The following is an 11,601-nucleotide window of genomic DNA, read 5'->3' as shown; positions in this document are numbered from 1 at the left end:
CCACTCACCTCAGCCTCCCAAAGGCGCAGGATTACAGGCTGAGCCACCGAGCCCGGGTGGCAACTTCTTAAAATAAGACAACAATGAAGGCTGCCATATTGATGAACTCTTCCTTTCACAAAAGATTTATCTGTGATAGATGCTGTTTAATAGCATTTTATCAATAGAACTTTTTTTTTTTTTTTTTGAGTTGGAGTCTCACTCTGTCGCCGACTGGAGTGCAGGGACACCGCAGCCTCTACCTGCTGGGTTCCGGTGATCCTTCTACCTCAGCCTTCCAAGTACCCAAAATTACAGATGCACACTACCACGCCCGGCTAAGTTTTAATTTACTGTAGAGACGAGGTCTTGCCAAGTTGCCCAGGTGGGTCTCAAACCACGGGCTCAGGCAATCCACTAGCCTCAGCTTCCCAAAGTGCTGGGATTACAGGCTGAGCCACCGAGCCCAGCCTATCCACAGAACTTTCCAAACTGGAATCAATCCTCTCAGACTCCACTGTTGTTTTATCAACTAAGGTTACGTAATATTCTAAATCCTTTGTCATGTCAACAATGCTTACAGCATCTTTACCAGGAGAAGTTTCCATCTCAAGAAACCACTGTTTGCTCATCCATAAGAAGCAACTCCTCATCTGCTAAAGTTTGATTATGAGATGACAGCAATTCAGTCCCATCTTCTGGCTCCACTTCCAATTCTAGTTCTCTTGTTATTTCTACCACATCTGCGGTGACTTTCTCCACTGAAGTCTTGGATCCCCTCAAAGTCATCTGTGAGGGTTGGAATCAACTTTTTCCAAACTCCTCTTAGTGTTGACAATTTGTCCTCCTCCCATGAATCATGAATGATGCTTTTTTCTTTTGGAGTCAGAGTCTCACTCTGTCACCCATGCTGGAGTGCAACAGCTCACAGGCACTGCAACCTCGACCTGCTAGTCTCAGGCGATCCTTCTGCCTCAGCCTTCCAAGTAGCTAAAACTACACATGTGCACCATGCCTGGCTAATTTTTTTATTTATTGTAGAGACAAGGTCTCACCAAGTTGCCAGGCTGGTCTTGAACACATGAGCTCAGGCAATGCTCTCGCCTTGGTCTCCCAAAATACTGAGATTACAGGCTTGAGTCACCACGCCCAGCCCACAAATGATGTTCTTAATGGCATTTAGAGTGATGAATCCTTTCCAGGTTTTCAGTTTACTTAACCCAAATCCATCAGAGAAATCACTACCTGGTGGCAGCTACAGCTTTACAAAATGTATTTTTTTTTTTTTTTTTTGAGTTGGAGTCTCACTCTGTCGCCCAGACTGGAGTGCAGTGGCTGCTCCCGGCCACCGCAGCCTCGACCTGCTGGGCTCCAGTGATCCTTCTGCCTTAGCCTTCTGAGTAGCCGGAATCACAGGCACATGCTACCATGACCAGCTGATTTTTGATTTATTGTAGAGATGAGGTCTCGCCAAGTTGCCCAGGCGGGTCTTGAACCCGCGGGCTCAGGCAATCCACTCACCTCAGCCTCCCAAGGCGCGGGATTACAGGCTACAAAATGTATTTCTTAAGTAGTAAGACCTGAAAGTAGAAACTACTCCGTGACTCATAGGGTAAAGATTGTTTGCAGGCATGAGACACCTCCATCACAGCTCTTGGGTGGCTAGGTGCACTGTCCATGAACAGTGATCTATAGAGAGCACAGGCGGAGTCAATTTAGTATCACTCTTAAGGATTTTTGGAGCAGTCAATAAGCACTGGCTCCAACTCAAAGTCACCAGCTGCATTAGCCCCTAAGAAGACAGTCAGTTTGTCCCTTAAAGCTTTGAAGCCAGGTACTGACTTTTCTCTAGCTAGGAAAGTCCTAGATAGCATGTACTTCCGGAAGAAGGCTGCTTTATCTACAATGAAAATCTACTATTTAGTGTAGCCACCTTCATCAATGACCTCAGCTAGATCTTCTGGATAACTCGCTGCAGCTTCTCTCAGCACTTGCCACTTCACCTTGCACACTTATGTTATGGAAAGAGCGTCTTTCTTAAACCTCATGAACCAACTTCAGCTGGCTCCCAACTTTTCTTCTGTGGCTTCCTCACCTCTCAGCCTTTACAGAATTGAAGAGAGTGAGGGACTTGCTCTGGATTAGGTTTTGGCTTAACAGAATGCTATGGCTGGTTTATCACCTATCCAGACCACTAAAACTTTCTCCACGTCAGCAATAAGGCAGTCTCAGTTTCTTATCATTCTGTGTTCACTGTAGCAGCACCAGGAAGGTCCTTCAGGAGGTATACCAGACGGCACTGTTACCATAGATGACAGCTCTATGCATGTTATTAACCTTGAAGATCTTCCAGTGGGACAAGATATGGAGGTAGAAGACAGTGATACTGATGATTCCAACCCTGTACAGGCCTAAGCGAATGTGTATGCTCGTCGTAGATTTTAACATAAAAGTTTAAAAAGAAAAAACAAACAAAAAAACCCGAAAGTCAGTATTTTTGTACAGCTATTTAATTGTGTTTTAAGCCAAATATTATTACAAGAGTCAAAAAGTCTTTTAAGCCGGGTTCGGTGGCTCAGCCTGTAATCCCGCGCCTTTGGGAGGCTGAGCCTGTGGGTTCGAGACCCGCCTGGGCAGCAAGACCTCATCTCTACAATAAATCAAAAAATTAGCTGGGTGTGGTAGTGCACGCCTGTAATTCCGGCTACTCGGAAGGCTGAGGCAGAAGGATGGCTGGAGCCCAGCAGGTCGAGGCTGCAGTGGCCAGGAATGGCCACTGCACTCCAGTCTGGGCAACAGAGTGAGACTCCAACTCAAAAAAAAAAAAAAAAAAAAAGTCTTTTAAAAATTTTTAAGTTTATGAAGTAAAAATGTCACAGTAAGCTAAGGTTATTTTACTATTGAAGAAAACTTTGTTTATCAATTTATGTAGCCTAAGTGGACAGTGTTTATAAAAGCTACAGCAGTGTACAGTAACATCCTAGGCCTTCACATTCACTCAGCACTCACTCACTCGCTCACCTGCAAGTCCCATTCATGCGTCCTGTACAGGTGGACCATTTTTTATCTTTTATATCTTATTTTCACTTTTTACCTTTTCTATGTTTAAGTATGTTTAGACACACAAATTCCTACCAATGTGTTACGATTATATTCAGAATAGTAATATGCCATACAGGTTTGTAGCCCAGTAGCAAGAGGCTGTACCATAGCCTAGGTGTGTAGTAGGCTAGACCACCTAGGTTTGAGTAGGAACACGAGGATGTTTACACACGATGAAATCACCTAGCGATGCATTTCTCAGAACACATCCTTGCTGATAAGTGACACATGACCACAGGAGCTCCATCAACTGACTCTTTTTCAAGGCTCATACTTTGTGGCACCCCATGCATATGGACGTAACTAAAATGGCTTTTCCCTGTTTATCTATCTATTGCTAGTTCATTTCATAGACTCGATAATCAAACCTTCAGAGGGTGGAGAGATTCCCCTCTCCAGTAACTCACCCACATGCACAGAAGTGGCAGGGCTGGTGCCAGCACTTACCGTCATGCAGCCTGACCCTGGTCTGCTTCCCTAGCCACATGCCCTACTGCCTCAGGTGGGCTTGAGAGCCACCCAGGCAAATCCACGCAAACCCAAGAGACTCCTAACCCAGTGGGGCTTCCTTCTGGGCCGGGCACCCACAGACCTCAGCTCAGGGCCAACCTCTACCTGTGAAGTGGAGAATCTCCGTCCACTGCTTGCAGATGTAGATCTGGACATCCGTGCCTCCAAGGGCCAAGTAGGTGCCACTCTGGTCGAAGATCAGTGACTTCACCTGCCAGACCCAGAAGAAGGTTAAACAGGGGAAAAGGAATTGCGGGGCAGCTGGGGACAAACAGAGCAGCTCAGATCAGTTCAGTACATAATCAAAAGAAGAGAAGCAACCGAGAGCTGGGGAGGAAGAGGACACACCTCAAAGTTGTTATCCAGCTGCAACGTCTTAAAGTTTTTAAGCTTGCGCAGATCCCAGAGCTTGACAGAGGAGTCGTCAGCTGCTGTGGCCAGGTAGTAGCCGTTCTCAGAGAAAGCGATACTGGTGATGGGGCCTGAGTGGCCAGGGAAATTGGCCACATTAGTGCGCTCCTACAGTTGGGGGTGGGTAGTAAAATAAGTCACCAACTGATCATAAGGAAGAAAACGAGGCTCAGCAAACTCCTCCCTGAGAGGCCCTGCCAGGAAAGACAGCCAGCATGATTGGCAAGGGTGGGCAGCTGGGCCCAGGGCTCCCCCAACCACACCCATCACATCACATGTGCAGAGTCAATGCCTCTCCTCCCTTGGGACACCACCAGGGTCAGGTGCCATAAGCACCTAGTCAGCACCACACCATCTCAGCCTTCTGGCCCTGGGCCTCAGATGGGGGTCTACTGTGTCCTACCTTCAAGTCCCAAATCTTGATCTGAGAGTCCATGGTTCCTGTTCCGAAGATGAGTCCATCAGGATGGAACTGTGCACAGGTGAGAGCTATAGAGAAGGGAGAGGATCTGTGGTCAGAACCATTGGGCAAACAAAAGGAGCAGCGAGAACAAGGCTCCTTGCTCCTCACGGGCCTCATGTGCCCAGCACACAGCCTGGCACCAGGGGGGTGTGGGCACTCAGTGCATCTTTAGAAGCAGCAAATGAGCAAGTAACTAAACGAAACACACAAATAAATGAAACACAGCTCACAAAAGAGCCCAGAACCTGTGAGGCAACTTACAGCAGCCCGAGGTCTCATCTGTCACTTTGGTGAGTACACGCCCTGTCTGGATGTCAGAGAAAGCCCAGTACTGAAAAAAAGAAGACAAATGGGGCCAATGAGCAAGTGGGTCCTCAGGTTCTGGTGGCCCTTCAGAAAAGCAGACTCTGGGTTCAGCAACCCTTGCAAAGCCAGTGCTCCCAGCAGAAAAAAACCTTCTCCTCCAAGGATCTGGGAGCCACTGGGGTTAGTCAGATGGCCCCTCCTCCCAGAATGGCAACCAGCAACCTCTAAGAGTCCTGGCTGGGTCCGCACCTGGTCATCGGAGGAGCTCAGGAGATAGTCACCAGTGGCATGGAGGCTGAGGCCTGTCACAGCGCTCTCATGGGCCCGAACAACCTGAACACAGGAGGCGTTCGGGACTGACCAAATCCTGATAGTGGCATCTGGGGAGGCAGAAAACACCAGGTCCTAAAAGAAAAGCAAAAAGGCAAAATATTAGAGCCAGAGAAGACAGACCCCAACGATCTTACAAAGGGGACTGGGAATGGCCACAGCTACCAACAACTGCTTCTCCTTTCAGCCCTGCCCTCCCTGGAAGCACCCATCCATCCAGAGACGCCTAGGATGTCAACAGTAAACACTATTAAAATGGCAATGCCAACAGCATCAGGCCTTGTGGAGGCCTCGCCATCTGGTGGTGAAAAGGGTAACTGCAACAGAGAGCACGAAAGGAGAAATGCAGCTAGTACAAACAAGAAACTGATTTTTGTATTTTATTTAATTAAAAATTTTGAAATGGGCTGAGGTTGTATTTTAGTGTGCCCATAATTATGGATTCCCAGGGAAATTAATTTTCCAGGAGACCTGGGGTAGGGAGAGAACTTATATAGTAGCACTAACCAATGACTCTGGTCAGTTAGGACACTAAAAGTCATAAGGTTAAAAATGACCATCTTTTGTCAACGCAATTTCACAAAACATAGCCACTTATACCACGTAAGCAAGAAAAAGTGCTTTCAACTCAAGTAAATGTAGTTTCATGGGAAATTCACACACTATTCTTCTATTCCTCACTACCCAAGGCCCAAGGGACGCATAGAGCCAGTCGCTGTCGGGCAGTCCCCAACCCAGACTGTCCTGGGCTTAAGGCTCAAATCTCTCAAAGCACTAATCTCACAAGCTACCTTTACCTTCAAAAACAGAGGTTCTCTATCAATTTTTATCCCACACAGCTTTCAACAGTCAACATCGATTTTTTGTTTTGTTTTGTTTTTATTTTTGAGTTGGAGTCTCACTCTGTTGTCTAGGCTGGAGTGCAGTGGCACACTCACAGCCACCCCAGCCTCAACCTGCCGGGCTCAGGCGATCCTTCCATTTCAACCTTCCAAGTAGCTGGAACTACAGGCATGTGCCACCACACCCGGCTAGTTTTTTTGATTTATTGTAGAGACGAGGTCTCGTCAAGTTGCCCAGGCTGGTCTCGAACCCCTGAGCTCAGGCAATCCTCTTACCTCTACCTCCCAAAATGCTGAGATTACAAGCGTGAGCCATCAAGCCTGGCTCAACATCAAGTTTTTACCCCTCTTTCTATCTGGGAAAGCAGATATATCTGTGAGTCAAGATTGTGTTGAGCTTTGTTCTCTGCAGTTTATATTATGAACATCATAAGGCTTCTTTTCTTCCCCTAATATAAAACATTTCAACTAATATGCGTTGTCAAACTACACGCTTCCCTTCTCCCCTGGTCTGACAACCACTGCATTAGAAGGTCCTACATAGACTGAAGGGCAACTCCCACGACTCCAAACTGTGGCCCCTCTAAATGCCTACTCTTGGGGTCAGAACTCCCTCTCAGCCCCACTTCACCAAGGACACAGGATAGAGTGGGGGCTGACCAACTCAAACAGGGTTCAGGAAAAGGGGCCGACGGGGCTAGAAGAAGCCCTTACCTGGGAAGGGTGAAATACCACACTGGTGACCTTCTTGGTATGGCCTTTGAGGGTGGCCAGGATTTGCTCAGAGCTCTTGTCAAAGACGACAACATTCTTATCTGCCCCACCTGAATGATACCAAAAATGAATCGGCCTCCCCAGGCCCTTCTGCTCAAGAAGGCACTTTTGTCCCCAGGCTCACAAAGAGGACAAGCAGCAGGCACCCACCCCTGCGCCCCTCCCGCCTCAGCCTGCTGGGCTGGTCCAGACACTCACCAGTGAGGATCTTGTTGGTATCAGCGGGGCAGAGGTCCAGGGCCAGAATCCCGGGAATGCTGGCGCTGTGCAGTCCCTTGGCAGAGAGAGCCACAGCAAGCGCTATCACAGCCAAATCATAGCAGGCCACAAAGCCACATGCCTCCCTCACTGCCACCCCTTCTGTCAGGGAAACAGTGTCACTTCTATTCCTTATCCATTCTGCTTGGCTTTCTGCCTGATGCGGTAACTCCCTCACTGTGGGACTGGGAAACCCAGAACTGGGCAGGAAGGCGGGCCCCGACAACTCAGCAGCCAGGCAAGAAGCCTGGCCAGAGAACCTGGCAACCTTCCCCTCACTGCTCTCCAAGCCGGCCTGGCCCACCCTAGCACAGTACAAGAGGCTGGCCTCCAAGGCGGTGGGGGCCAGTCACTCACCACGTGGGAGGCCACCTGCCGGTATTTGCTGAGCTCTTCTGGCTTCACCAGCTCCTCAGGCACAGTCTTCCCTCTCTGAAAAATGAAAAGCCCCCCAAAAGCAGCATTGAAGGCAAGATTCAGCCACACGCCTCCCAAGGGGTAAACTGCCTCCCATCAATCTAGCGCTCCCTCCTGGTTCCAGAAGAGGACTCACCTTCTTACGCTCCGTGGTTAGCACAGTAGCCTTGTCTTGAAGCTGGGGAAGAACAGGCTCAGTTGAGACAAAAGCACCTAGACGCTGGTCACATCTGTACTCTCCTAAGTCGAGAGCTTACCTGCCAATGTCTGCTAAAGGCAATCATCTGATCTCTTTCTACTTACACCCCAATGTACCAGGTGGGTGTGGATGACCTTTTTTTACAGGTGAGGCACTGAGTCTCAGAGAAGGGAGGTCACAGAGGTGATAAATGGCAGAGCAAGGATATGAACCAGGTCTGTTGAGCCCCCACAGTTCTATGCTACTAAGACAAGAGCTGAGGTGCAGCTTGACAATCTGAACTACTTAGAAAGACACTATCAAGCCCCACAAATGAGGCTTCTGTGTGCACAAGAAAGTACTGGACTCGGAATCAGGAGCCCCTTCTGCCTCTAATGAGATGTGTCTTTATCTGTAAAATAAAGATACTTCCTGTCCTGGCTCTCTTCTAGGAAAAAAAAAGAACATGAAAACATATAACAAAGTAGTCTCGCATCTGTGAAGAATCCAAAAAGAGCTACAAGTTGCACTTATCAGTCATTAAATCTTCTAAATTCCCACAACAAGCCTATAAAGTAGGCACTGTTATGTTCTCAGTCTAGAAACATGGGAAATGAGACACGGAAGAGTTGGCTAGGAAAGCCAAGGTCACAAAGCTCCGCAGTGGTGGCATCAAAATACAAACCAGGCAAGCCAGTCCCAGAGTCCATGCTCTATACCACTCGCCTTCACTCCCAAACACATGAATTGGGGAGCCAACTGGAGTCCAGGAGGTGGCAAAAAGTGAGGCCCACCAGGAGAGCAGGACTTACCTTCTGTATGATCTCGGGGGTCATTCCCACCAGCTCGCCCAGATCCATTGGCTCACCTGCACCCTGGGAGAAGAAAGCTGAGTGTGAAAGGTGCACAGTGCCATAGACACCTGAGTTAGGAGCACTCTGTGGGCCGCTACACACCTGGGCTGTGGGGGGGGGGGCAACACTCACCATGATACTTGGTTGTGAGCTTGGCACAGCCTGGGGCACGATGAGACCAGCCTGCGGTTTCAAGGTAGCCAGAGCTAAGGGAAAAAACAATGTTAGAAACAGGATATCACAAAGCAGGATCAGCCCAGAGTGGGGGGTGGCGGGGGAGAAGGGCACCTTCTCGGGCAGCAGTGACTTCCTTGGTGAGACGGGCTATGACACGGCAGGCGGCATCGTGCTGGTACAGGGCGTGTGACAGCTCCTGGCGGGTTGTCTGCAGCTGCTGGCGCAGAGTAAAGCTGTGCAGCATGACCGCGTCCTGGGTGGGGGAGATCACTGTCAAGTGGTGAGGGAGCAGGACGCACCCAGCAGAGCCAGCCCTCAGGGAGAGGATGCCGCCTCCTGTCCCACAGCTAGACCAGTATCAGTATCAGTATCAGTGGACCCAATACCAACTGAGAGGCCCTGAATGTGCTGGCAGACACTGCTGAGCCCCCTCACGCCCCCACACTGAGCACTGGCCCACGAGCAGGGGAGAGCCGGCTCCTTCCCATTCCCGCCTTCTCTGATTTACCAGTCACGATGGCACGCTGGCACCTCTCGACAGGGAAATAACAATCGCTGCTATTTATTGATCGCCCTCATTGGGTCAGGTACCATGCCAGGCAGTTCCTGGAGATGCAGTCATTCGCTCATTCCTATTTCTAGACCACCTACTATGTGCCAAGTGCTGCACTCAGTGCTGAGGATACACTGACGAATAAAACAAATCCTTGATGCACAAAGTTTATCTTCTAAATAATGCTCCAGCCTCCCCATCCTCAAGTCCTGGTCCCGGGACATATTCTCCTCAAGTGGGGAACCAAGATCCTCTGGGAACTCACCCACTCATCCTGCAGGGCTTTCAGAATGGCCGGGATGCTGGTGGCTGAGGGCGGCTTGGGCCGGATGGGGTGAGCCACTGCCAAGAGGGAAGCAAGTATGAGGGGCCAGGGTCCAGGGCTTCTCCCTACCCCACCTCTTTTCCCTGAGCCACTGACAGACACCAGCTCCTCCTCTGAGCACTGCACCACCTCCCGTCTCTCAGACTCTGAGCTGAGCTGGCCCCAGACAAAGGTGGCCCGCAGCACCTTTGATATCAATGAGCTGCTCCTCAGAGAGAGGCTGGTTGTTGATGGGGTCTGTGCCATTCTCCGCAATGTACTTCTCAATAAGCCGCCGCTCATAGACATGATTAGAGACAGGGGACACGCATGGGTGCTCTGGCACTTCGTTGGAGACTGCAGAGAAAAAGCAAGCCATGAGCTCACAGTGAAAGGGAATCCTGGACCCCTAGGTCCTCACCAGGCATTCTCACACTCCCCCCAAGAGGAAGCTCGACATCTGGCCAGAACATGCTCCAGCTAAGTAACTAGCTTCTGTATTAGTCTCCTGACAGTTAGGCAGTCAACAAATAATCACCAACTACTATGTGGCCACCACCTAGAGAACAGTCAAGAATCCCTGCCTGTCTCATCTTTGAGCAAAGATAGCTGCACACCCCTTCTATTCCACGGCATGGAAACTTTCACACATGAAGCCACTCCAACCCCTGCCATCTGTCTCAATCCAGAGCCCTAGGCAGATTAACAAAGAAAGTGTAGAGTATGAGACCATAAGAAAAACAAGCTCAGTTTCTCCCACAGTCTCACAACACCAAATACTCCTGTGACCTCAGCTATGTGGGGGTTTTCCCCACACACCAAGGCAGTAGTCCTTCAGCAGTGGACGCCAGCTGGGAGTCCTCCCGGTCAGCACTGACACTGCTACCTGGAGACAGCATCAGATCCACAGGCTGAGGAGTCCCACAAGACCGCCCTCCACTTCCGACGCCAACTGCAAGCCCCAGGTTGTTTTTATCTGTGCTTCTGACCAACTGGCTATAAATCGACGTTCCCATGACCCCTTCTTCGGGTCCCAGTAATTTGTTTGCATGGTTCACAGAACTCATAGCAACCGACATTTACCTATTTACTACAAAGGGTATTACAAAGATATAGATGAAGACTCATGGGGTGAGGTGTGGAGGAAGGGGAGAGGAGCTGCCATGCCCGTCCTGGGAACGCCACCCTCCAGGCACAGCATCTCCATGTGTTCCACTACATAGAAGCTCTTTGAAGACACTGCTAATAAAGGAATAGTGATCCTTGTGATTAATCTGACCTTCAGTCCTCTTCCTTCCCCAGACACTGAGGGGGTTAGAGCTGAACTCCCCAACCCTGCCTTGGTCTTTCTGGGTAACCAGCCCCATCTAGAAGCGACTGCGGGGCTGCCAGCCATCAGTCAACTCATTCACATGCCAAAAGGCACTTACAGCCGGGAAGATTCCAGGAAGCGAGTGACAAGCGCTACAATGATACACCGCATCTGCATGGCACACCTGCATGGCTCGTGACTGCATGCCAAGCCCAATTTCAAGCACCCTGCCTATCCATAACTCGCCCTCACAACCCCGACAGGGCATCACTTGCAGGCGTGCCTCCGCAGATGTGCACCCATGGGGGATAGGGATCACAGTTGGTCTCTGGCAAACATCCAACAAACGACTGAGTGACAGCGAGCATGACAGAAAGGACAGGGCTGGGGAACATAAGACTGAAAGGAGACAGCGAGTGTGAAAGCCCTTTGCGGGCTGTCACTTCTTCAACGTGAGGGACTCCTTTTTCTGCTCCTCACCTCCCTTCCTTCCTCCCCCTCTTCGGAGAGGTTCTGAGAGGAGAAGGAAGTGGAAACGGATGGGAGCGCGCGATCGGGGGAAACACCGAGGAGAGAAAGGAAGGTGCCCGCAGGCCGGGACAAAACACCAGGAGCAAGGCAGTCGGAGGCGTGGGGGAAGCACGGACCCAGGGCCAGGGCTCCGTGTCACCTGGCTACGTCCGAGCCGGCGCTGCCGCTGAGCAGCCACGCATCCTCGGGCAAGCCCCGCTCTTCCTGAGCCTTCCGTCCTCACCCACCCGGCCCGGACCTTTATTTCTCCTTTAGGGGACTCTCGGGAGGCCAGAATGAGATCACAGACTCGGAAGCGCG

At 50.2% G+C, this 11,601-nt stretch overlaps 1 protein-coding gene across 1 annotated transcript in view; it reads right to left on the bottom strand.

The window, feature by feature from the left end:
* PRPF19 (pre-mRNA processing factor 19) overlaps nucleotides 1–9,878 on the bottom strand; it is a 13,074-nt gene extending 3,196 nt beyond the window's left edge. The window contains exons 1-14 of the mRNA XM_008048067.2: nucleotides 9,666–9,878; nucleotides 9,420–9,496; nucleotides 8,713–8,854; nucleotides 8,557–8,630; nucleotides 8,383–8,445; nucleotides 7,529–7,570; nucleotides 7,333–7,407; nucleotides 6,916–6,991; nucleotides 6,658–6,767; nucleotides 5,021–5,176; nucleotides 4,727–4,796; nucleotides 4,406–4,491; nucleotides 3,940–4,110; nucleotides 3,697–3,802 (exon numbers count right to left, since the gene is read on the bottom strand). Coding sequence (XP_008046258.1) covers nucleotides 3,697–3,802; nucleotides 3,940–4,110; nucleotides 4,406–4,491; nucleotides 4,727–4,796; nucleotides 5,021–5,176; nucleotides 6,658–6,767; nucleotides 6,916–6,991; nucleotides 7,333–7,407; nucleotides 7,529–7,570; nucleotides 8,383–8,445; nucleotides 8,557–8,630; nucleotides 8,713–8,854; nucleotides 9,420–9,496; nucleotides 9,666–9,837 — 1,420 coding nt within the window. The 5' untranslated portion in view covers nucleotides 9,838–9,878. The remainder of the gene's footprint in view (nucleotides 1–3,696; nucleotides 3,803–3,939; nucleotides 4,111–4,405; nucleotides 4,492–4,726; nucleotides 4,797–5,020; nucleotides 5,177–6,657; nucleotides 6,768–6,915; nucleotides 6,992–7,332; nucleotides 7,408–7,528; nucleotides 7,571–8,382; nucleotides 8,446–8,556; nucleotides 8,631–8,712; nucleotides 8,855–9,419; nucleotides 9,497–9,665) is intronic.
* Between the last annotated feature and the right edge of the window lie 1,723 nt (nucleotides 9,879–11,601).

The sequence above is a fragment of the Carlito syrichta genome, unplaced genomic scaffold (genome assembly GCF_000164805.1).
Source record: "Carlito syrichta isolate Samal-C Ts95f unplaced genomic scaffold, Tarsius_syrichta-2.0.1 Scaffold120490, whole genome shotgun sequence".
Taxonomy (NCBI): Eukaryota; Metazoa; Chordata; class Mammalia; order Primates; family Tarsiidae; genus Carlito; species Carlito syrichta.
Note: the sequence above shows the minus strand (reverse complement) of the source record. Positions and strands in the feature narration are given on the sequence as shown.